General features: G+C 46.7%; 1 protein-coding gene across 4 annotated transcripts in view; it reads left to right on the top strand.

Moving 5' to 3' along the window:
• The window catches only part of SAFB (scaffold attachment factor B), a 34,349-nt gene that overhangs the window by 11,165 nt on the left and 1,779 nt on the right, over window positions 1–21,405 (top strand). For 2 of the 4 annotated variants that reach the window (XM_067734093.1, XM_067734092.1), the window contains exons 3-17: window positions 2,026–2,090; window positions 2,172–2,382; window positions 5,337–5,395; window positions 7,958–7,985; window positions 8,924–9,434; window positions 9,858–9,907; window positions 10,684–10,778; window positions 12,532–12,681; window positions 12,759–12,841; window positions 13,157–13,296; window positions 13,452–13,540; window positions 15,122–15,228; window positions 17,114–17,401; window positions 18,547–18,684; window positions 19,124–19,166. In XM_067734093.1, the coding sequence (XP_067590194.1) occupies window positions 2,026–2,090; window positions 2,172–2,382; window positions 5,337–5,395; window positions 7,958–7,985; window positions 8,924–9,434; window positions 9,858–9,907; window positions 10,684–10,778; window positions 12,532–12,681; window positions 12,759–12,841; window positions 13,157–13,296; window positions 13,452–13,540; window positions 15,122–15,228; window positions 17,114–17,401; window positions 18,547–18,684; window positions 19,124–19,166 (2,057 nt within the window). Of the gene's footprint in view, window positions 1–2,025; window positions 2,091–2,171; window positions 2,383–5,336; window positions 5,396–7,957; window positions 7,986–8,923; window positions 9,435–9,857; window positions 9,908–10,683; window positions 10,779–12,531; window positions 12,682–12,758; window positions 12,842–13,156; window positions 13,297–13,451; window positions 13,565–15,121; window positions 15,229–17,113; window positions 17,402–18,546; window positions 18,685–19,123; window positions 19,167–21,405 lie in introns of all 4 variants that reach the window. The other 2 variants (XM_067734091.1, XM_067734090.1) reach the window with 1 other exon arrangement.

Raw genomic sequence — 21,405 nt, 5'->3', positions numbered from 1 at the left:
CTTACGAGATTAATCATTAAATATAGGCAAATTAATGTCTAGTTCTTTTATATTACTTGAAAAATACTTAGTAGTCTTAAGAAATTGATCTTTGCTTTGGGGAAATAGTCGTCGCAGGAAGTGAGTCCTCCTGAGGTTGTGCAGCTAGGGACAGGTGGCTGATTAGCACCTCTTTCCATAGACCAACATTTCAGATCAGTGGGGGGGAAAGATTAGTAAATGGTGTTGGGAAATCAGTTTCCAGATGGAAGAGGCATTTGTAAAATAGTCTTACTCAGCAGGAAACTGAAAGAATCAAATGTTAAAATGAAATCGGAAAAGAACTAAATATAGGTGAATATTTGTGTGGTCTTGGTGTGGAGATGGGCTTCTAAACATGAAGGTAAAAACCATTTACACATAAAAACCGATTAATAGCTTTGGCTGCATGAAAGTAAAATTTACCCAGAACCCAAAAACAAAACTAAAAGATTGGTGAAGAGCTGGGAGAAAATGTGTTGTGTTCATGACATGCAAATTAAAAATGAGGAGAAATGGAACAGAGGTTTTTTAATTGGGGAAAGGGTATAAATGAGAAATTTTTACAAAGGTGCGAATGATTGACCAAAAAATGCAACCTAAGCAGTGATCTGATAAATGCAGGTTAAAACAAGTATTCCTTTTTTGCCTAGCACGTTGACGTGGGTAAAGAAATAGCTGATTTTAATAAAGATTCAGAAAAATTGGTACTTTGATTCACTGTTGATGGAACTATGGATTGTAATACTCTTCCTCTAGGGTATCACGATAATATGTGGGGTGTTTCTTTTTAATAAAAGACTTTAAAATGTACATACTCTTTGTCCCAACTATGCCATTTATAGAAATATGTCCTAATACGACAATTACCTGGATGCAAAAAAAGAATTACCAGAATGTTCATTTTATAAGCATTTTCTTAAATCTCCATCCGTAGGTATTACTTACTTCAACGACGGTGTCTCCATATAATGCTACGAAAGTATAGAAAGATGTTCACAATACATTAAGTGAAAAGATTATAAAATGACAGTACAGTGCCATTTTTAAAAGCGAAGTACACGTATATACATAGCACAGTATGGGAGGATATCTTATCAATATATGCCACTGTATGATAGCTCGAGGGCTAACTCTAGATGGTAAAATTGTGAAAGGTTTTTACTTTCTGTTTGCTTTTTTATGTTTTCCTTTTATGTCATTGTCTCTGTGGGAAAACGTGTTCCACGTTCTTTAACTAAAAAGCAGCACAGGGACTTCCCTGGTGGTGCAGTGGCTAAGACTCCTCACTCCCAATGCAGGCGGCCCGGGTTCGATCCCTGTTCAGGAAACTAGATCCCACATGCTGCCACTAAGAGTTCTCCTGCTGCAGCTAAAGATCCCGCATGCCGCAACGAAGGTCCTACACGCAGCAACGAAGATCCCACGTGCTGCAACTGAGACCCAACACAGCCATGTAAATAGATAGATAGATTTTTTTTAAGCAGCACTTTTTCTCTCCCCGCCCCTTTTTTTTCTTTTTCTTTTTCTTTTTTTTTCTTTTTGCCACAGCACACAGCTTGCGGGGTCTTAGTTCCCCAACCAGGGATTGAACCCAGGCCGTGGGCAGTGAAAGTGCGGAATCCTAATCACTGGACTGCTAGGGAAGTCCCCAAAGCAGCACATTTGTATAAGATACTCTTCTCCCCATAACCAAAGCCACTTAACAGGAAGGGCAGGCCTGGAAAAGGTCTAGTCTACCTCCACCTTATTAAGAATCCATTTCAGGCTCCTCATACTTCCACAGCCAGTTGATAAGAACAGAACCACTTCTACTTGGGGGTAGTAGAGGGGCTGCCTTATGCAGAATGGGCTTATCATTCCTGGATTATGGTGTTCCTAAATGGAGAAGTGCCACGGGTGTTTTAGGTTGTCTTATTTCTGTAGTGCTTAGGGCCTATAAAAGTGCAAGTTGTCACGTCTGGAAAGTGCATATCGATGATCTCATGCTGTAAATTATTCCTCCAGGGCGCAAACCAGAAGAAGAGGGTGTGGAAGATAACGGGCTAGAGGAAAATTCTGGGGATGGACAGGTATGTGCAGCCTTGTCAGTGAATCAGCTCCGTGCGTGGACCCATGACAGTCATCTGATGGTGGTATTTTGTTTGTCACAGGAGGATGTTGAGACCACTTTGGAGAACTTGCAGGACATCGACATGATGGATATCAGTGTGTTGGATGAAGCAGAAATCGATAATGGAAGTGTTGCAGATTGTGTGGACGACGACGATGCTGATAATCTCCCGGAGTCCCTGTCTGATAGTAGAGAGCTAGTCGAGGGAGAAATGAAGGAGCTTCCTGAGCCGCTTCAAGAACATGCTGTAGGTAACTCGGCAGTGTCTCTACAGTGTACCCTAAACGTAACAATTCCTCAAATAGCTTAATAGTTGATAAGTTTTATATTTGGACTTAAGTTCTTTTAATGCCAGTTGAGTAGAATGGTGGCTAATCCATTCACATGTAAAAATCAGATGAGTCTGAAAAACACACTTTGCTTCATTGAAAAATGGTGTCTCGTGAGGAACGCGAGTATATGCTCTCCATTTGTATCATGCGGTGTTAAGCCTTTTGAGGATACTATTGTAGATCTTCCTGTTTATTATAGGAGATTGGTCTGTGGTGTAACACCTGGGATGCCTTGAAAATACCAAAACAGAGGTTCAAAGTTGGTCTTTTGCTGTCAACCAATTGGTACTCGCCTAAGTCAATCTTTTTTTTTTTTTTTTTTGCCGTATGCGGGCCTCTCACTGTTGTGGCCTCTCCCGTTGCAGAGCACAGGCTCCGGATGCGCAGGCGCAGCAGCCATGGCTCCCAGGCCCAGCCGCTCCGCGGCATGTGGGATCTTCCCAGACCGGGCCACGAACCCGTGTCCCCTGCATTGGCAGGCGAACTCTCAACCTCTGCGCCACCAGGGAAGCCCTCGCCTAGTCAATCTTTAACACTGACTTTGATGTTGTTTTTAAAGCCTTAGGTTTTTTTTCTTGTTAGATGCAGTTATGGTGGGCATTATTTATTGAACTTTGTCTGCCAGACATTAGGCATTATTTCATTTAATCCTTTGAACAACAGTGTGATATATAGATGCTGTTATGCCCATTTTCCAATTGGGGAAATTGGGGAATAAAAAGGTAAAGAAATATCTCCAGACAATATATAGGTCATATGAGAATAAGAATTAAGACCAGTCTAATTCCAGAGTCCATGTATTTAACTCATACACCACATTATCTCAGTGCTGTTAAATTTACTGGATTGTGTCATTTCCGTGAGGATGAACGTTTCTTGGGTAGCCAGAAGAGGCAATGAAAAATAGAAGCCATGAGGCGTCTTTGTAGGAAATCCTAGGGCTTGGTCCTAGGGGGCACCTTGTTTTCGTAGTCCTCCTCAGATCTTTTGTGGAGTGTCTCCCGAGTACTCCAGTACTCCCAGGGGAAGGAAGCCCTGTTCTCTGCTGGTCCACCCATGCTGTTCCTTGGAATGTGTTTGCATTTTCTTTTGGAACTGATCCTCAATACCCTTAGAGGAAGCAGATTGTCATCTTTGAAAGGGGTGGGGGGGGGGGGTTGAGAAACGATTGGGTCATTTTAACACAGATAGGGTATGCAGTTGATTCATCTGTTGATGAGTCTCCTTCACTGGCTTCCTAAAAAGGAGTACCAGAAACACGAGAGCAGTGAAACCCTTCCTTATTGGCTGCTTTTCCTTAAGGCTGTTTTATTCCCTGTGATTAGAAAATAATATATTAAGTAACAAAAGCTTGGAAACGCCTAAATGTCTATCAGTAATTGTTAAGTAACCATGGTTTAGTGGAAGCAGTTGTTTAAGAGTTAACAGCATTGACTAGAGGTCTGCCACTTAACTTGCTGTGTGACCTTGGCTAATTTACTTAATCTTTCTGGGCCTCATTTGCAAAAATAGTAGGTTTGAGGAGGACTAAATAGATGAATGCTTATTGCTAATTTAGAGCAAAAGTCATCAAGCTGGCCAAAAATTTATTGGAACACAGCCACACCTATTTGTGACAATTGTCTGTGGCTGATTTCTGGATATAACAGCAGAGTAGAATACTCATGACAGAGACCGTCTGGCCTACAAAGCCTAAAATATTCACTATCTGGCCCTTGACCCCCAGCTTAGAGCAGCACCTATTGTATAGCAAGCGGCAGTAAGGTTATTGCTACTGTTACTATAACATTTATTACTCCTTCCGGTGATACAGTTACTACTTTTATATACCATCTCAATGAACTAAGCTTATTTATATGAACTAGAATAATCTCCAAGATGGCAGCAAAAGTAAGGCAGGGAACAGAATAATGTGCTACTAATCATGGAGACAGAGAAAGGAGAGACAGTCTTTCACATGCATGTGTGCCCATGCTCTTGTGAGCATGTGTAGAATGTCTTGAGATGGCTGTGTCAGGGGAAGGAAGGAGTGGTGCAAGGTAGTTTCCTAGTCAAGTAAAGGTAATAACAATACATGCTAGTTATAAAATATTTTGAAACTATCTCCCCCCCCCAAAAAAATAAACCAACATTCAGGGCTTTATAACAAACAATCTAAATTATGTTAGGTCACACAACAATGATTTTATGAACCCCCTTTCTATATTTGGGGAATCCCTTGCTTTATGGACAGAGCCCACCTCATAGAGTAGAAGCTCAACATACCAGTTACTCTTGCCCTGCAGATGGGGCAGTGTTGGGTCACCTGGGCTTTGCCAGTCCTATGCTTCTGTCCCCACACTCAGTTTGGAAGTTGATGATGCTGAGTGGCAGGGTTCCCGGAGAAGCCCTTCCCATGTGGGCAGTAGCCTCCCTAGCAGCAGCAGTCCCAATGGCAGTAGCATCCAGGTTCGGGAAGCTGTGGTGGCCATGGAAATCCAAGAACCCACTCTGCAGCATAATTCTAGATGGTGTTCCTGGAAGAACAGCCCCAAACCTGGTGGTCCAGTCTACCAGGAGAGCCCATGTACTGCCCAGTTGTGCTTTTTTTTGCTTAACTTAGACTTTTGTTTTTCTTTGTTTGGCTTGCATCTTGAAACCCAAACTGATACCATTTTAGTGGGTCTCCTAGTCTGTCTGCAGGTATATGTTTATGTACATTTCTTTTATTTGAGGTGGAATCCCAATATAATGCTTTTTTGATTCCTGCACTGTGTTTAGAATTTCATCTTAAGTGACTTTTCATGGCTGTAGGTTTTCACTGTATGGATGTACCATTATGTTACCTTATTATTGATGTAATAAATTTTATTCTCCATTTATTTTACAGGTAGAGGACAAAGAAACCATAAACAATTTAGATACTTCATCATCTGACTTCACTATATTACAGGTAAATTGTTGTATGTCTCAGTAATTTTAGAATCAAACATTAGACCACAGTCTCTGGAAACGACTTCCAATATGGTATGGCAGTCCCAACTAAAAGTCATTGCAAAGTTTATTTCCTTTGTTGGCTTCTGTAGAGGGGGTTTTGCTTTCCACTTTCCCCTAATATGACATGCCTATTGAAAAGGGCTCATCGTCTTGGCTTCCCTTCCAAGCACTGTGGTGTCCCTGCAGCAGAGAGGAGGGTGTATTTGCGGGGTTCTTGTTAATTTGATGGGTGGGAAAAGGGCAGCCTGTCGGGTCTGTTCTGGATGACATCCTCTGCAGAAAGACTATTAGATGAGACATGAGACAGCAGGGGGGACACCCCCTCCTCAGGAGAGACGAATGGGGCACGGATGAGGATGCAAGGGGGTGACCAGAGCGCTGACCTCACAGCTGGGAAGAAAGATGGATTCTCAGGGGTTCTGGTTCTGCCTTTGGGAAGTTTTTCTCAGAAAGTACACAGATTTCTTTTGATAACTACATCATCTTGGCTGTTTGACGACCATCTGTGTAGAAGTTAAATCTTACATGAGAACAAATGAGATGTGGCCTAACTTTCAGGTATGGTTTGCATAAATGTGGATCTTGAGTTTCCTTTTCCTTTTTCTGCCAGCCTGTAGATGTAAACTGTTGGAATAAAGCTGGGTAGCTAATTTTCGGTAGAAAGTTTTGTGAGGAAATGAAAATACTTAGGCCAGTCATAAGTAAGCTGACTGCCAGTCAGCTTATGCCAGTCCTTGTTTTTTGTTTGTTTTAATAATGTCACCTATGCTGCTTAATTGGAAATCACCTTTCAGACAAGATCTTCACTTGCTTCTGCCAGGCAGGGGCAAGGTTTGTTATTAACAAGCCAGAACCCCGGCCTTGAGGGTGCAAATCTCAAGGAAACTTGGTGAAACCCCATTCACCTTTAGGGCTGATGTCTCTCTCCAGCTGCAAAGTGACACAACCTGTTCCTGACTCAGAAGGGAAAGGAGGAGCGGGTCTTGTCATTTTCTTGAGTGTCTCTGTAGGTCAAAGACTCCTGTATGTATTATCCTAACCAGACGCTTATATATAGCCCCTCTCAGAGACAAATAGAAACATATGCGTTTTTCTCTAGGGAAAGTCAGGAGAGAATTGTTCTGCCTAAAATGATTGTTTCCTTCAGTGTAGAATCTTTAATTCCCAGCATGAAATGAAAAAGAATTGATTACAAATAAATGAAACTATTATGAAAGTGAACAGTTTTCTAGGGCTCCCCAGAATGGCAGGTCAGTGCCCAGTGGAAGTTGCAAACCATTCACGTCCATGTAACTTATATGCTAAGCACCTGTGCTGTGTCAGATGCATGAGAAGAAAGGTTGGGCTCCATCCTTCCTGTGTAAACAGAGCGATGAGTTGAGGCCTGGACTGATAAACAGACTCTCAGTCACATAGCCTTTGCTTAAATCTTGGCTTTGCTGTGTGTCCTTGAGGAAGTTTGTCAGCCACTCTGTGCCTGTCTCCTAATCTGTGAAAAGAAGGATGATAGTAATAGTACCAACCTGCTAGGGCTGTGTGATGATTGGTTAATATATATATAGTAAGGTGCTTGAATTTGTGCCTGGAACCTAGACAGTGCTTATCAGCGTTGGCTGGAATTCCAGAATATTGTAGTTTGTGCAGAGGGAACGTAGGGGTCAGGGGCCACATATTGAGAGAAAGTCCCTTCCTTTAGTTGGGCAGCCTCTCTATGACGAGGTGGCCCCTAAGCTAAATGCCGAGGGATGTGTAGGACTTGGTCAGGGTGGGGTGAGGTGCAGATGGCCCTGCTGGAGAGGGAGGTGGGAACGGGGGTGGTAAAACCAACACTACTGTCGGCAAGGAATAACAGTGGTGTGACTTGACAGGGCTTCCTGGGAAGGGTTGGAGGGATATTTAGGAATTAGGGCTGCCTGGTGGGTTGTTGTTTAGAAGAGATAAAGAAGCAGGTATCTGTAACACTGGAGAGGGCTCAGTTGACCAGGTGGGCAGGGGTGGTATGACCATTCAAAGAGCAGAGGTCAAGCCACCTGTGCCTTCTTTCCCTCGATCTTTTCAATTTTTGGAAACTAATGCTATATTAATTAAGTGAAAATTGATTATCTGATATGTGTCAGGCACTCTACTAGGCACTAAAGATAGAAAAAATGAAAACACTGCCCTCCAGGGCAGTGTTTAAGACAATTTAGAGGGACAGACAAGCATGTGATGGGTTCATCACCATTAAAAGTGATAAAATGTTGCCAGGTGCTGGGAAGTGCAGCAAAGCAAACAACACAGTAATAAACCAGGCCCTTTGAGAGCATCCTGGGCTGTGGGGCTTGGGGCCGAGGTGAATGAGGTGGGATGCCAGCTGTGTGGGCTCTTGCCCAGAACAAGCAGGTTCTCCACCTGTTGTATTTGTGAGGTCCCTTGTCTGTGTTTTTAAAATTCCCTTCTTAGTTATTACAGTTTTTGGTGTAAATAAATTCTAGGTTTCATCCATCTGGCACAATCTTATTTATATTTTTTGTTGCAGGAAATTGAAGAGCCATCCTTGGAGCCAGGTACTGTTAAATGAAAAACTTAGCAACGGGGTTTGGAATCATTCTAGTTTTCCACCTTCTCTAATTTGAATTCTTTAATTTTAAAAAGTTACCTTACTGTAGTATACATTGTTCTAAAGGTTTACGATCCAGAACATACCAGGATCATAGAGATTGGAAACCCAGCCATATCACCAGATCTGTGAAAGTGGCTAACTTCTCATTTCGCAAAATGTATTGGTGAGATGAAACTGTCTCATGCCTTTTTAAATGTACACGGCACTTAAACGTATGTAGAGAGAGTTTGCATGCCTCTCGAGAGCAAATACCTCTGTACCCCACAGAACAGATCTTGTGATATTGGGCAGTATCTTAACTTTGTGGTTTTTAATTCAGGCAGTGCAGGCAGTGGTAGGGAGATACGGTTTAAAACATTGAGACGTAACTGGATTCCAGAAGAGGAGTTTCTTCATGAGAATTCCAAACAAATAACTGTTCACTTTCTGGACTGCAAATATCTCAGAGCACCGATGGAAGAGATTCTGGTTTTCATGTTGGACTGTTCTGTTAAAAGAAATTCAAAGAAATTTGGAAATTGAGCTGTTCAGTGAATGGTGATACATTCAGTTAAGCAACTTGGACTTTGGAAGCTAAATTTGGAAGAGTCATATATAAACGACGACAGAATGAAGACTGTCAAGAATCAGCCAGAAGGTTATGGGGGTTAAATCTCTGGGATGCTTTTCTCTTCCATGTAGCGTAGAGGCTTGCTCTCGCAGGCGGTTGGAGCGCAGGTAGTGTAACCAGTGTAACTTTGTGTACCCGCGGGTTTTCCAATCTCTGTGTAGCTAGCAGTTCTCTTCGTGTTAGTGTGGCAGCCGTGCCAGTTCCACATTTGTGATTGCTTTATTTCCCTGGTAATTAAACCTTGTGCCATTCTATTCCTGTTAAATCCGTAGAAAATGAGAAAATACTCGACATTTTGGGGGAAACTTGTAAATCTGAGCCAGTAAAAGAAGAAGGTTCCGAGCTGGAGCAGCCATTTGCACAGGAAACAAGTAGCGTGGGGCCAGACAGAAAGCTTGCGGAGGAAGAGGACCTTTTTGACAGCGCCCATCCGGAGGAGGGTGATTTAGATTTGGCCAGCGAGTCAACAGCACAAGCTCAGTCGAGCAAGGCAGACACCCTGTTAGCGGTAGTGAAAAGGGAGCCCGTGGAGCAGACAGGCGATGGCGAGAGGACGGACTGTGAGCCTGTAGGGCTAGAGAAGCCAGTTGAGCAGAGTAGTAAAGCCTCAGAGCACACGGAAGCCTGTAGCGAGGAGGCCTCGGAAGCGCCCCCGGAAGCCTCAAGCCCAGACCCCAGGGATAGCAAAGAAGACGTGAAGAAGTTTGCTTTTGAAGCTTGTAATGAAGTCCCTCCGGCTCCTAAAGAGTCCTCAGCCAGTGAGGGCGCTGATCAGAAAATGAGGTTTGTTTTTTCTCAGTTTTAGACCAGACGCTATCTCCTTTTCATTGGTCGTTTAATGACACACATAAGCTGTTGTTTCTGCAATTGGCCAGCCAGACTGATGCAATTGTAGTTTACTTCTAAAGAATGTTTTATTTCTCTTTGTTTATTTTAAGCTGATTACATAATCTTTTTTCTTTTCTCAACCTATCATGGTTGTTTTCTTTAATTCTTCCTAATTATCTTTAGCCCAGCAGAATTAATTAACTCCTGTGGGTCTGAAATCTTATGGTTAGGTCAGATTTCCAATACACGTTTGTCGGGGTATCATTTTTTCAGAACTAAATTTCGGGTAGGTATGCAACCTCAGCACGTATTTTATAATTTTGAGTTTGTTTCCTGTCTGCTTCTTCCTTCTGGAGTGACATTGTCTTTTGTCTCTAGTTCTGTCGAAGATGACTTGGATACCAAAAGGCTTTCCAAAGAGGAAAAGGGTAGGTCAGCGTGACATCGTCCCCAAGAGCATGTTTGGCCCCCACGGTGGCGGGTGTTTGGTTCTGGGCTGTCCACACCCATTTCTGCCTCACATGTGCCTGTGAGCCCGTCTTGAAGCCTTTTCTCCACTCTGTCCCCTGCTCCTCACTGCAGGTTCTGGGTTGCAGGGCAGAGTTGACACATCGATTTGATGCTCATGCTTGATTTTGCCAGAGGGCTTTGAGCTCCTCCATCCTGACTGACCCTCTGATTTGCAACCTCCTTAGCCATGGTGACACTTGCAGATGGAGAAAATGCTTCGAGTTTCAGATACCTTGGGGCAGTGGGGGGCACTTTCCCTGGTATTACAGATTTATCAACACCAGAGCCCTTTATTGATTCACTGATTGAGAAGTAGTTTTGCTGGTCCAGATTCCTCCTTAATCAGTGTTCTAAGAAGAACAAAAACCAGGGGTAGGTTGTGCTCTGTGGTTCCACACTGATAGCACCTGTCTTACATTCCAAAGTCACCTCACTGGATTGGATGATGCCATGTGGTAGCTAAGGGACTCTCCCACGGGCTGAGCAGCCCCTGACTCGCCGTAGTAATGGCGTTGCCAGTGGTCCCGTCTGCCTAGTGCGCAGAGCTTGTGTAAGGACAGTGGGCGGGGCCCCACACCCCAGCTGGCTTTGGGTACTGCTGGCATCTGGGACAAGAAGGGAAAGTGTCTGGTTTGGAATGAGACTCAGGATTTTGTTGGTGTCGTGTTTTTTACCTGAACTTTTTTTGTGATAGGTCGTAGCAGTTGTGGTAGGAATTTCTGGGTTAGTGGACTTTCTTCTACCACCAGAGCTACAGATTTGAAGAATCTTTTCAGCAAGTATGGGAAGGTAAGACCGGGGATGATATTTTTAAGCCCATGCAGTATGGCTTCTACGCGCAGATCATTGTCCCCACGCAGTGAGGACTTTGAGTGACCGTGCCGCTCTTTGACTTCACATCTGCTCACATTGCTCGTGGCGGGTCCGCCCCCCCACGGGGAGAGATGCAAGCCCAGTGGGAGTTCCCAGAGCCCACGTCCACTTTGTATTTCTCACCTTTCCCCGGCCCCCAAGCCACCACACAACTTGATAGCTTCCTGAATCCATTTCTCTGGCTTTAGGCCTTAAATCCAGGGAGGGCTGTGGAGGGTGGAGCAGAGGGCAGGGTGGGAAGGTGCTGGTAGCATTTTCGTGAGATGGTGGTGATTACAGAATGAAGCTCTAGATACGGTTACAGACAAGATCTGGGGAGCCAGGCCGGTGTGGACAGCTACGGGCCCCAGCTCTGCCGCTCAGAGTTGTGTGGCCGGGGCATGTCGCCTCTCCCGTGTGAACCTCATCTCGTCACCTGGGGGCCCTCAAAGTTGCTGCCTCCTTACGATGGCGTGTGTAACTGTAGCAGAGCTGATGGTGCCCTGCCTCTGCCCACCTGCTTTCACCCCCAGCTGGGTAGCTCTGGCCCCCTCTTCTCTGCCCCCCCTGCCTGTCTCCCTCCGTCCTCAGCCCGGCAGGGGTGGCCGTGATGCCCAGGTGGGCCACCTCCCCACCTGGGTGCCAACTGCAGTCCCTCGTGTGTTACCTTTAGTCCCTCCTCATTCTCCCCCTCCCTCTCCCCCTTCCTCCCTATGCTTCCTGGACTCACTTCCAGATAAACCGCTGCACCTGTGCCTCCTTGTCTCTCAGTCAGCCTTGGCCAAGTGAGACTTAGCACAGGCTCGTGTTCGTAGTAAGGGTTCAGCAATGATAACTGAGAAAACCAACGTCATTTACCTTGGTTGTTGACGTTCAGGAGCTAACAAGGAAGACTAAACTTGACATGTTTCTCAAAATGACTCACGACTCCCTGGGCCTCAATAATACAAGGTGGGAACCTTTTCTTGATTCTGCTGTGGCCCTCAAAGCAGATGGCTGCTCTCAGCAGGGAAGTGTCAGCCTGGAGCCTGCAGTGTCTTGGGTTCATTGCTGGCTCGAATAAGGGACCAGACCACTCTGAAACCTTCCTTTGGGGGTAAGACTCCATGTGGCACAGTGAGTCTGAATACTGGCCATGGCCACTGGTTCCAGTGGGACCTCTCCTGAGCTGTGGTGCCTTCTGCCATAAAAGGGTGTTCCTAACTTCAGCTTACTGAGGTTGTTGGGAGAGTTAAGTAGCATATAAGGATGTATCTGTAGTGCCTGAAACATCTCCTTGAATTTTTGTTAGTAGTAGGATGGGCTCTTCATTACAGAGCGCTCTTTATGAACCTGTCCTGTCGCTCCTTCTGTAGATGTGTTTTCCTACGTCACTGGCCACGTAGACGACTGCATATTCAGAAACGTTGCTTTACAAATTTTACATAGTGTTAACGGCATGCTGGCCGGACTCTGCCTTCTGCTTCACTTTCTCTGTCGTCCACACTGTCATCCTGGTGCCCTAGAGGAGCAGGCAGGATGGAGGAGGAGCAGCCAGACAGGAGCATTACCCTCCCCAGCCTCTACCTGCTACTTGTCCACCTGTCCTCAGTGTCTCTGGTGGGGGGCAGGGGGGCGCAGCATGAACCGCAGTGTCGGGATCTGTGGGCGGGCTTCGTGTCCGAGCCATATTTGTGTGCTTTCCTTCAAGGTGGTGGGCGCCAAGGTTGTGACCAACGCCCGGAGTCCTGGAGCTCGCTGCTACGGCTTTGTTACCATGTCCACCGCGGAAGAGGCCACAAAATGCATTAACCACCTGCACAAAACAGAGCTCCACGGGAAGATGATCTCGGTGGAAAAAGTAAGGGGCTGTTTTCTTCCCGGGATGTGACCATGTTAGGAAATAAGGTAATACTTCCACCTGATTCTCTTTTTCAGGCAAAAAATGAACCTGCTGGGAAGAAAACTTCTGACAAAAGAGAAGGGGAGGGGAAAAAAGAGAAGTCTAGCAATGCTGACAGGTATTACTCTTCCCGAGGGGATTGTGGCCAAGGTGACCCTTTTCTTCATTTCACGTCCTTCACGTTTTCCACGGCTGGGGAAGGCTGTGAGGCCCTCGCCCCCTTTACTTTTTTGCATTCGTTGAGGACGGTTTCACCACTAGTCCTGGGAGATGACTCCAGTCCCTTGGCAGGCTCCTTGTTCCCCATCCTGTTGATGCCTTAGAGGCAGCCTCCTCATCACTTGGTGCTCATTGCAAGAGTCCTGTCATCATCGCTGGCTTTTTTCCCTCAATATCTCTTCTCACCCACTTGTGTCTGGGGTGTTATTTTTAGATCTGCAAACCTTAAGAGAGAAGAGAAGCCCGACAGAAAAGATGATGCTAAAAAGAGTGAAGATGGAAGTGGAGAAAAGAGCAAAGATCAGGATGATCAGAAACCTGGCCCTTCAGAACGATCTCGAACCACAAAATCAGGTAGCTGACCAATGGGTATGGGAGATTTCACCTTGTGTTCTCTTCCTAGCTGGTGTGGTTAGTTGGCAACACAAACTACATTTGTTTTCTATGGAGTTGAGTGTTGTTCCTCATTTGGAGGTGCCGCTTCTTATCTTGCTCCTTTCTTCCTGTAGGAAGTCGAGGAACTGAGCGGACTGTGGTGATGGATAAATCTAAAGGTGTACCTGTTATCAGTGTCAAAACATCAGGATCCAAAGACAGAGTGAGTGTTCCTTCCCCACCTAGGGTAGTTATTTCCTCTGACGTTCCTATGTGTGTTTTAGGGGCTTCTTGAGCTTGAGAAAAGTTGTCAGCCTTTTCAAAATGTAGGTTTTTTTGAACTTTAAAAATGGGAAAGTTTAAAAGCTTTGCTTCATAGTTTGTATGATAAGAATTGTTGCTTTTTCATCTTTTATAACTAATTTTCAAATTTAGTTATGGGAGTGGTTGGCTTTGTTTGCCTGAATCAGGGTACAGTAGTCCATTTTCCTTGCCAGTCTGGAAGTTTCAGCAGCTCTCATCGTGCATTCCTAAACCCCTGTGTGACCCAGCCAGCCTTCTGGCCCGCCTTTACAGCCAGTCCATACTCTGACTCCTTGCAGGTGCTCCACAGAACACGGAATCCACAGAGTGCCAGTCTTAGGTTCTTACCACTTCACTCTGCCTGCCACTGGGGTCATGGGTAGCTGTTGATATTCATACGTTCAACTTTTGACAGGCTTACAGCTTTGATGGATGTGGGTCCAGGTCCCCAAGGCTATCCACATTCTGAGATCCACTGGGGGTCTTGGACTCAGCACATAGTTGTAGTCACAGTCAGTATTGGCTTCAGTGATGCAGAGAGGATACACAGCTGGGCAGGCGGGGAAAGACAGGTGTGGGGAGTCTGGAGGGGACCCTGCAGGCTCCTTTGTGTTCTCCCTCCCGTGATGGCTCCCGCAACAGCGACAGTGCAGCCACTTGAGGGTGATACTTCTTCCCAGGGAGGCCCGTTGTAGCCTCAGCTCCCAGGGTTTTTACTGGGGCTGGTCACGTAGGCCCCTCTCCAGGCAAGTACCGAAGGAGAGCAGGTTTTCAGCAGAAATCATCGTTTGCATGGTCTGGGCACAGTGAACCACCTTTGCCAGTTAACTGTTGACTAGGGACACTCTGAATGCCAAGTTCTCTAACACCAGCCTCAGGCCTGCCATGTTAACCTGTGCTGCCCAGAAGATAAACCGTTTAAGCTTCTGAATGTTGTGGACCATTTATTTGCAAGCTGACGTTTCTATTATGGCATTTCAGTCTGCCTGTGTTTGTGCAAATATTTTACTATGTTAGAGCGGTTTCCCCTTACTTTATAATATATGATGTAGAATGGCAAATTGGAAGTGTGAATTTGAGGGCTGAGGCGGGTAGATCTCAAAAAATAATGCAGTCGGCACAAATAAGGAATCCTCAAACATACCAGAAGCAGTCTCAATTGGGCATCGCCACATGTTTAATATTAAAGAATGTGTTTGGGACGCAAAAGACAAAGTGAAAAAAAATACTTTTTTATCTTACAAAAAGTTTCTGGTAAGATACTCGTTTCCATTTGACTAGTGAAAGAACTCGAGTCATATTTTAGCATTAAATGGTAATGACAGTCTGTGACTCTGAATTACGATAAGCAAACATGAAGTTCCTTAGGAGAGAAGGCTTTGTTATCTGTTTCGTTAAACGTTCATCTTCACTTCTGATCTTGGATGCTTGGACCTGGACACACCTGATTCTTCCTGTTGTTGTTTCTACCTTAACTTTTCAATGTTTCTTGGTGAACCAGGTTTCCAAGAGCCAGGATCGCAAATCGGCCAGCAGGGAGAAGCGGTCTGTTGTGTCCTTTGATAAAGTCAAAGAGTCGAGGAAGTCACGAGACTCAGAGTCCCGCAGGTGAGTCAGAATCCAGGAATGTGGGCTGGTTTGGGTGTTGCCGTTGACTGGTGATAACTCTGTCCTGGGAGGATATTTTCCAAGTCCCCTGTGGGTGGAATATTGCTTTAAACCTCTGCTCCTTTGGCTTTTAGTTCACAGACTTCCTGTGCACTGGCTTTGTTCTGTGACTTTTTTCAAACTGTTTTCTCAGGCAGATATTTTGAAGATTCTGGGAGGTAGCAATGGCAGGGAGATGGAAAGCTTTCCTGGGACAGTAGTGCTAGTTAACAGAACATAGCAAATTTGCTCCAGAAGCTGTGAATAGGGAAAAACAGTGGGACAGACCCAATGAGAGAGCTGAGAGGTCCTCATCCTTAAATAAGCCCAAGACAAGGTCCTCATAATTTTTAAAAACTAAACAGAAATGACGTCGATCACGTTGAGTGACAGTTAATGTTTCCTATCAAGAAAAAAAATAAAAAATGTAGTTTAAAAAATAAGAACCATTAGTAAAAAGGCTAGCAGAATGAGACTGAGAAAGGGGGCAGGAGCACTGTTTTCTGTAGTATGCCGTACAGAACTTTGTGCTGGAAAGGGAACGGCAGTGGGCAAAGAAAAAGTGCGGTTTTGGTGAAGTAATTAGCAAATGAGTAGAACTGACCCATGTGCGTGTGGGAGTTTAACATGATAAAAGTGACATTTCCCACTAGTGAGAAAAGGACGGGGCTCGCCCCAGAATGGCTTCAGGTCACTTGGCTGTGCCTTCGGACAGTCCTTTGGATCTCTGGCTCACATCACTACAAATTGTCAACATAAACTGCTGGCTGAAAAACATAAAAATTAGTTATCCGTGTAATGCAAAAGTAAATATATTTATGAGTTTGAGATTTTGAAAGGACTGAAAATTTATAAAGGAGAGGTAGAGTAAATTAAAATTTCTGTACAATGAAAGACCAAAGAGAAAGTGCAAAGATGTGTGACAGATGGTGGTAAAGGTGTTTTGAAATAGATAAAAAATAACCCGATAGAAGATGGACAGAAGGGGCTGTGTACATATGGTCATGAAACATGAAACGTCGTTCAGCCTCACCAGGCATCAGGGCAGGCAGGTGAAAACAGCAGTGAGACTGGTTTTCCATCTATTATTTTGATCTGAATTACAGTGGGGGGAGACAGATGCTTGTAGTGGTGGGAGTGACCTGTCCGGGGGGCACAGCAGCCTGGAGAGCGGTCCCGAGGTAGCATGGGCTTCTGAATCCTGGTGTTCCAGACCGAGCAATGCCACTTCCCCCAACTTCCCTGAGAGGAACCTGTGCTAAGAAAGTGGGGCGGGGTGGCCATTTCCCTGAGGCTGGGAACAACCAGAAGGCCCACGTCTGCGAGTGGTCATGTAAACTGTGGCCTCTCACTCCATGGGCTCCTTCCCAAAAGCATGCCGTACATCTGTAGAGGTGGGGACGCACAGGGTCCAGGACATGGTGCCTGAAAGCAAGGAAGCTGCAGCCATTTTTTTCTAAGACGCAGACACAAAGTAAGGCAAGATTAGACATTTCTGCTGGTATGATTATGTGTCTAAACACAGAGCAGAGGATAGACAGGAGACAACCTGGCAGCTGTACACGGAGACTGGAGGGAAGCACGCTGGGCACCATCAGTATCACCTGCAAAAGCAGGGCTGTCAGTGCCCTCAGCCTTGGTGGGGTCCTGCACAGCCGGGCTGCGTCCACCACCCAGCGGCCACTGGCCCTTGCTTGTTGCTAAATGTATCTGCAGCCCGGGCCCCCCATCCCACCCCGGGGCGGAGCCGTGGCTCCATCCGTAGCTCCCCCTGCTGGGAGAGGACCTCGGTACTGGGCGCTGCTGCGGCCCCTAGGCCATTGCAGCCTCTACTCTTTGCCTCCAGGGTGCGCGAGCGCAGTGAGCGAGAGCAGTGCATGCAGGCACAGCTGGAGCGGGAGGAGCGCAAGCGGCTGCTCATCGCCCGCGAGAGGCTGGCTTTCCACAGACATCGCCTGGAGCGGGAGCGACTGGAGCGCGAGCGGCTGGAGCGCGAGCGCATGCGCGTGGAGCACGAGCGCAGGCGCGAGCAGGAGCGCATCCACCACGAGCGCGAGGAGCTGCGGCGCCAACAGGAACTGCGCTATGAGCAGGAGCGGCGGCCCGCCGTGCGGAGGCCCTACGACGACGGGCGGTAAGCCACGCCACTCCTAGCCGCCACCCCTGAGGTGGCCCCTGGTGTTTAGAATTGTGCCGTGGTCCCCAGAGTCCTGTTAACACAACGATTTTTACTTAAAAGGAAGCACAAGTACTTGTTACAGTCAAATTTGGTATTCTGTACTTCATCTGGGAACCTGAGATAGTTTGAGATCGGTGGAGAAATGGTTGGATAAAGTGGTGCTTATTAAATCATTAGGTTCAGGTCCCAGCACAGACCACTGCCCCCTCCCCCAGGAAGGAGTTCAGACACCCAGAGCAGCACATAACACATGGGGCTGGGCATGCGGCCAGCACCTCCTTCTGGGCACCTTCCAGGTTTTGTAATCATTGCAGTAATTTGTTAATTACTCATTCTGTTAATGAGATTGGTTTTAATTCCCCAGACATGCTGATGTGCCATACGAATACTAAAACGCTAACCACCAGTGAAAGGCCTGTCTCAGGTCTTGCTGTCAGGAGTCTGGGGTGATAATCCTAGCTATGATCCTATCAGAGCTTTTCCACATGCATGGTGTCTTGGGGGAGACTGCCTGGTGGTGTGTGTTTGTTCCTTTGTTTTAATCTTCTTTCTACTGGCATGGGTTAGAGAGGTCCCTGTGTAATGTATCACTGAGACTTCTGTAAAGGGCCTTTAAGGTGTCTTAGGACTTTTTATGCATTTTACAAGATACTGAGGGGAGAGCCAGAAATGTTTTTGAACCAGTACATTTCAAGTGCTACTGAAAGTCCTCCCCACCTGGTGTCTGCTGGGTCAAGTCTGCATTGGGATAAAAGGACAGCAGTGTACTAATTGTCCTGGTAGACTGGCCGACCCTCATGGCCGTGAGAGGTTCCCAGAGGGGATCTGCTGACACCCACTTCACTGATCCCCTCCTACAGGGAGACCTGAGCTTTTCTGTGGGGGACAAGGGGCATGTGGGGTAAGAGAGAACGGAGCCCTTCAGTCACATCCCACGTCATCCCTCCAGGCGCTCTCAGCTCATGTGGGCGCTAATGATAAAGTTCCTTCTTGTTCTGTGAAGTGATAGGGGCAGTGGGAGGGTCAAGTTTACCAGCTTCCGCAAAGGTAATCTATTTGGAGGGGGAAATGCACGTCCTCTTTCTTGCTTCCTCTCCTAGGCGAGATGATGCTTACTGGCCAGAAGCTAAGCGGGCCGCCCTGGATGAGCGTTACCATTCTGACTTCAACCGCCAGGACCGCTTCCACGACTTTGACCACAGGGACCGGGGACGCTACCCTGACCACTCAGTCGACAGGTCAGCCACTGACCCTGCTTGCTTGATGCATGTTTTCTTTGTCTTGGTTCATTCTTTTCTTTTTTATTTTTTTTAATGTGGATCATTTTTAAAATCTTTATTGAATTTGTTACAATATTGCTTCTGTTTTACATTTTCATTTTTCGGCCCCGAGCCATGGGATCTTTCTTAGCTCCCCAACCAAGGATCAAACCCTAGGCCCCTTCATTGGAAGGCAAAGTCTTAACCACTGGACCACCGGGGAAGTCCCTGTCCTGGTTCATTCTTAATGACAAAGAGCTCGAGTGGCTCTTCTAGGCTCTAGGCTTCTAGGTAGCCAGCCCACTTGAACCAGCAGAGTGTGTGTGAATTACCTGGGTTCAAGTGGAAATGTTTTCCGTTTGGGGTCTTAACCAACCTATCTTTCTCCTTATGCTTTCATTTAAATTGCTTTTTTCAGGAGAGAAGGTTCAAGATCAATCATGGGAGAAAGAGAAGGACAGGTAAGTCAGAAGCTGTGATTGTAGCCACAGTTTTCCCTGTACAGTTGGTTCTCTTCCCTTTGTCTGCCTTCTTCCTCCTCCACCTGAGTTAGAGGAAGAACGAGTAAGGGAGTGCGGCACCTGCAATGTTCTGTGGGATGACCGTGTGAATAGCTTGTGCTTTGTGCTGGCCCAAAATTCAAACAAGTATTCTGAAGCCTTGTTTGGCTTTGACCCTAAGGTTCTATACACCTTAGTGATTACACCGGTACTAAAGTGCTGGAGAGCCTTGCATGAGTCTGGCAGGCTCTGTTGGGAAGTGCCTTGTGACGCACAGCACTGACTAGACACGATGCCTCGTGTCACGGAGCCCGAGTGCCCCTGGAGTGTCAATGGTCGCAGGGTTAACCCGCCCCCGCTGAGCCTCGGGAAGCAACTGAGTCAGGCCCACACGTTTTCTTTTTGCAGGATGAACACATTAGAAAACAAGCTCAGTTTTCTCCTTTTTTCCTATCTTACATTTAGATTGAGAACTTCCCCAAAGAGCCTTGACTTCTTAGTGGGTTTCCTTGGAGAATCAGAGGGATGAGGGAAAGTTGTGGTCAGGGCATCGTTCTGGCAGAATCGCTGCCCCGTGGGTCAGTCTTCTCCCTGACTACAGCACCGACGTTCAGTCCTATCCTCCCTCCATGCCTGAGAACATGGCTGGGAATGGCTAAGCTCCTTGACTGCATCTGAGGAGTTCGCTGCCACCTCAGGAGCAATTCCATGACCCTCACGGGATTCCTGTTTCTCTGCTCCCAGGCATAAATCTCCCATGCAGCTAAATGTACCCCTAGTGTCATGGGTTTCCTTTGGTGGAGACATTGAGCACAGTGGTTAAATGTCCAGACTCCAGAATCAGGACCAGGGTCACATCGCGGTGCCACCACTTCTGCTGAGCCTGTTTCTCCAGCTGTGAAAGGAGGGGAGGGAGGGTGAGGTGGAGTGGGGGGTTAAATGAGATGACATACGTGTCTGCGGCAAGTGTTTGCCCAGTCCTGCCGTGTTGCTGTTGATCATGGATAGCTATTCTCATCTGATTAGATAGTGCTCTCCTGACTGAGAGGAGTGTTTGTGTTCTCACATCCATAATCACAAGTAAGACACAACTGCTGCCCTGAACGGCAAATGGTGACATCTGACACAGAAAGGGAAAACCAGCACAGGCCTCAGGGCCTTGTTGGACTGGTCCGTGGGTGGGTGGGTTGTTAGACAGGAGAATGTTGGTTAAATTTTAAAACACCAGGGAGAGATGGGAATGGGCTTTAAATAACTAGGTCTTGCTGAGATGAACTTCTACCCTTTCAGTGTTTGTCTGATTAGTCTTCAGAAGGCTATTGATAAAAGGTCATTCTTAAATGTTTGTCCAAAATTAAATGAAGCTGTGTAAAGCATGAGCTATAATTTTTTTAAAGTCAGTGCACTTTGAAGGTTGTTCGTAGAACTACTTCCGGAATCCCGTTTGAGAGCCCTTGTTACATTTGCCAGCACTGACTTTCCTGGACACGTTGTCTTGTGATTTTGCCCCTTGAAGGAACAATGTTCTATTTTGTCCATCTTGTAAGATAGACCCCCTTTTGTTGTGTTTAGGGCGGTGTGGGCACACATTTGGGGACGAGCGGCCGTGGGGAGCAGGCAGCGGTGCTGCCCAGTGCGCCGAGGGCCACGAAGTCAGGGCTCCCATGTGGAGCCACCGTGTACCTGCCCTGGCCCAGGAGATTCCCGTGGATGCAGACGGGGACAGGGCCGCTGGAGCGGGACCCCAAGGGGCTTCGTTACCAGGACGCCTTTCTCCTTCCTTCTCAGTTAGACCATAGTCCTGGGGCAAAAGCCCCAAAGCCACAGATCAGGTTTGTGGAACAACAAGAGAACAGGGCTGTGGAGCCAGAGCCACCTCGCCAGCTCCATGAAAGTCAGCCTGGGCCTTCTTGCAGCCGGCAGGGACGGGCTTGGGTTGAAGGGAAAGGGGCTAGAGTATGAGGTGTTCTCTTTCATCCTCCTGGGGTCTGTGCCGGCCAAGCAGTTCACGTGGCCATTGCCACTGAGTAAGCCGCTGGGCTGCCAAGGAGTCGTGTCTGGACAAAGCAGGACAGGATGCCAGGCCCCGGAGTGAATCATGTCAAAGGATCCCTGGTGGTTCTTCTGCTCTGGTGGCTCCCTGATAATATTCTGAGCACAGGCACCTGGCACAGCGTGATCCATTCCTGGTGTGGGGCAG

Source organism: Pseudorca crassidens, chromosome 3 (genome assembly GCF_039906515.1).
Source record: "Pseudorca crassidens isolate mPseCra1 chromosome 3, mPseCra1.hap1, whole genome shotgun sequence".
In the NCBI taxonomy this organism is placed as follows: Eukaryota; Metazoa; Chordata; class Mammalia; order Artiodactyla; family Delphinidae; genus Pseudorca; species Pseudorca crassidens.
The sequence above is the reverse complement of the archived record's forward strand: the minus strand, read 5'-3'. Positions and strand labels throughout refer to the sequence as shown.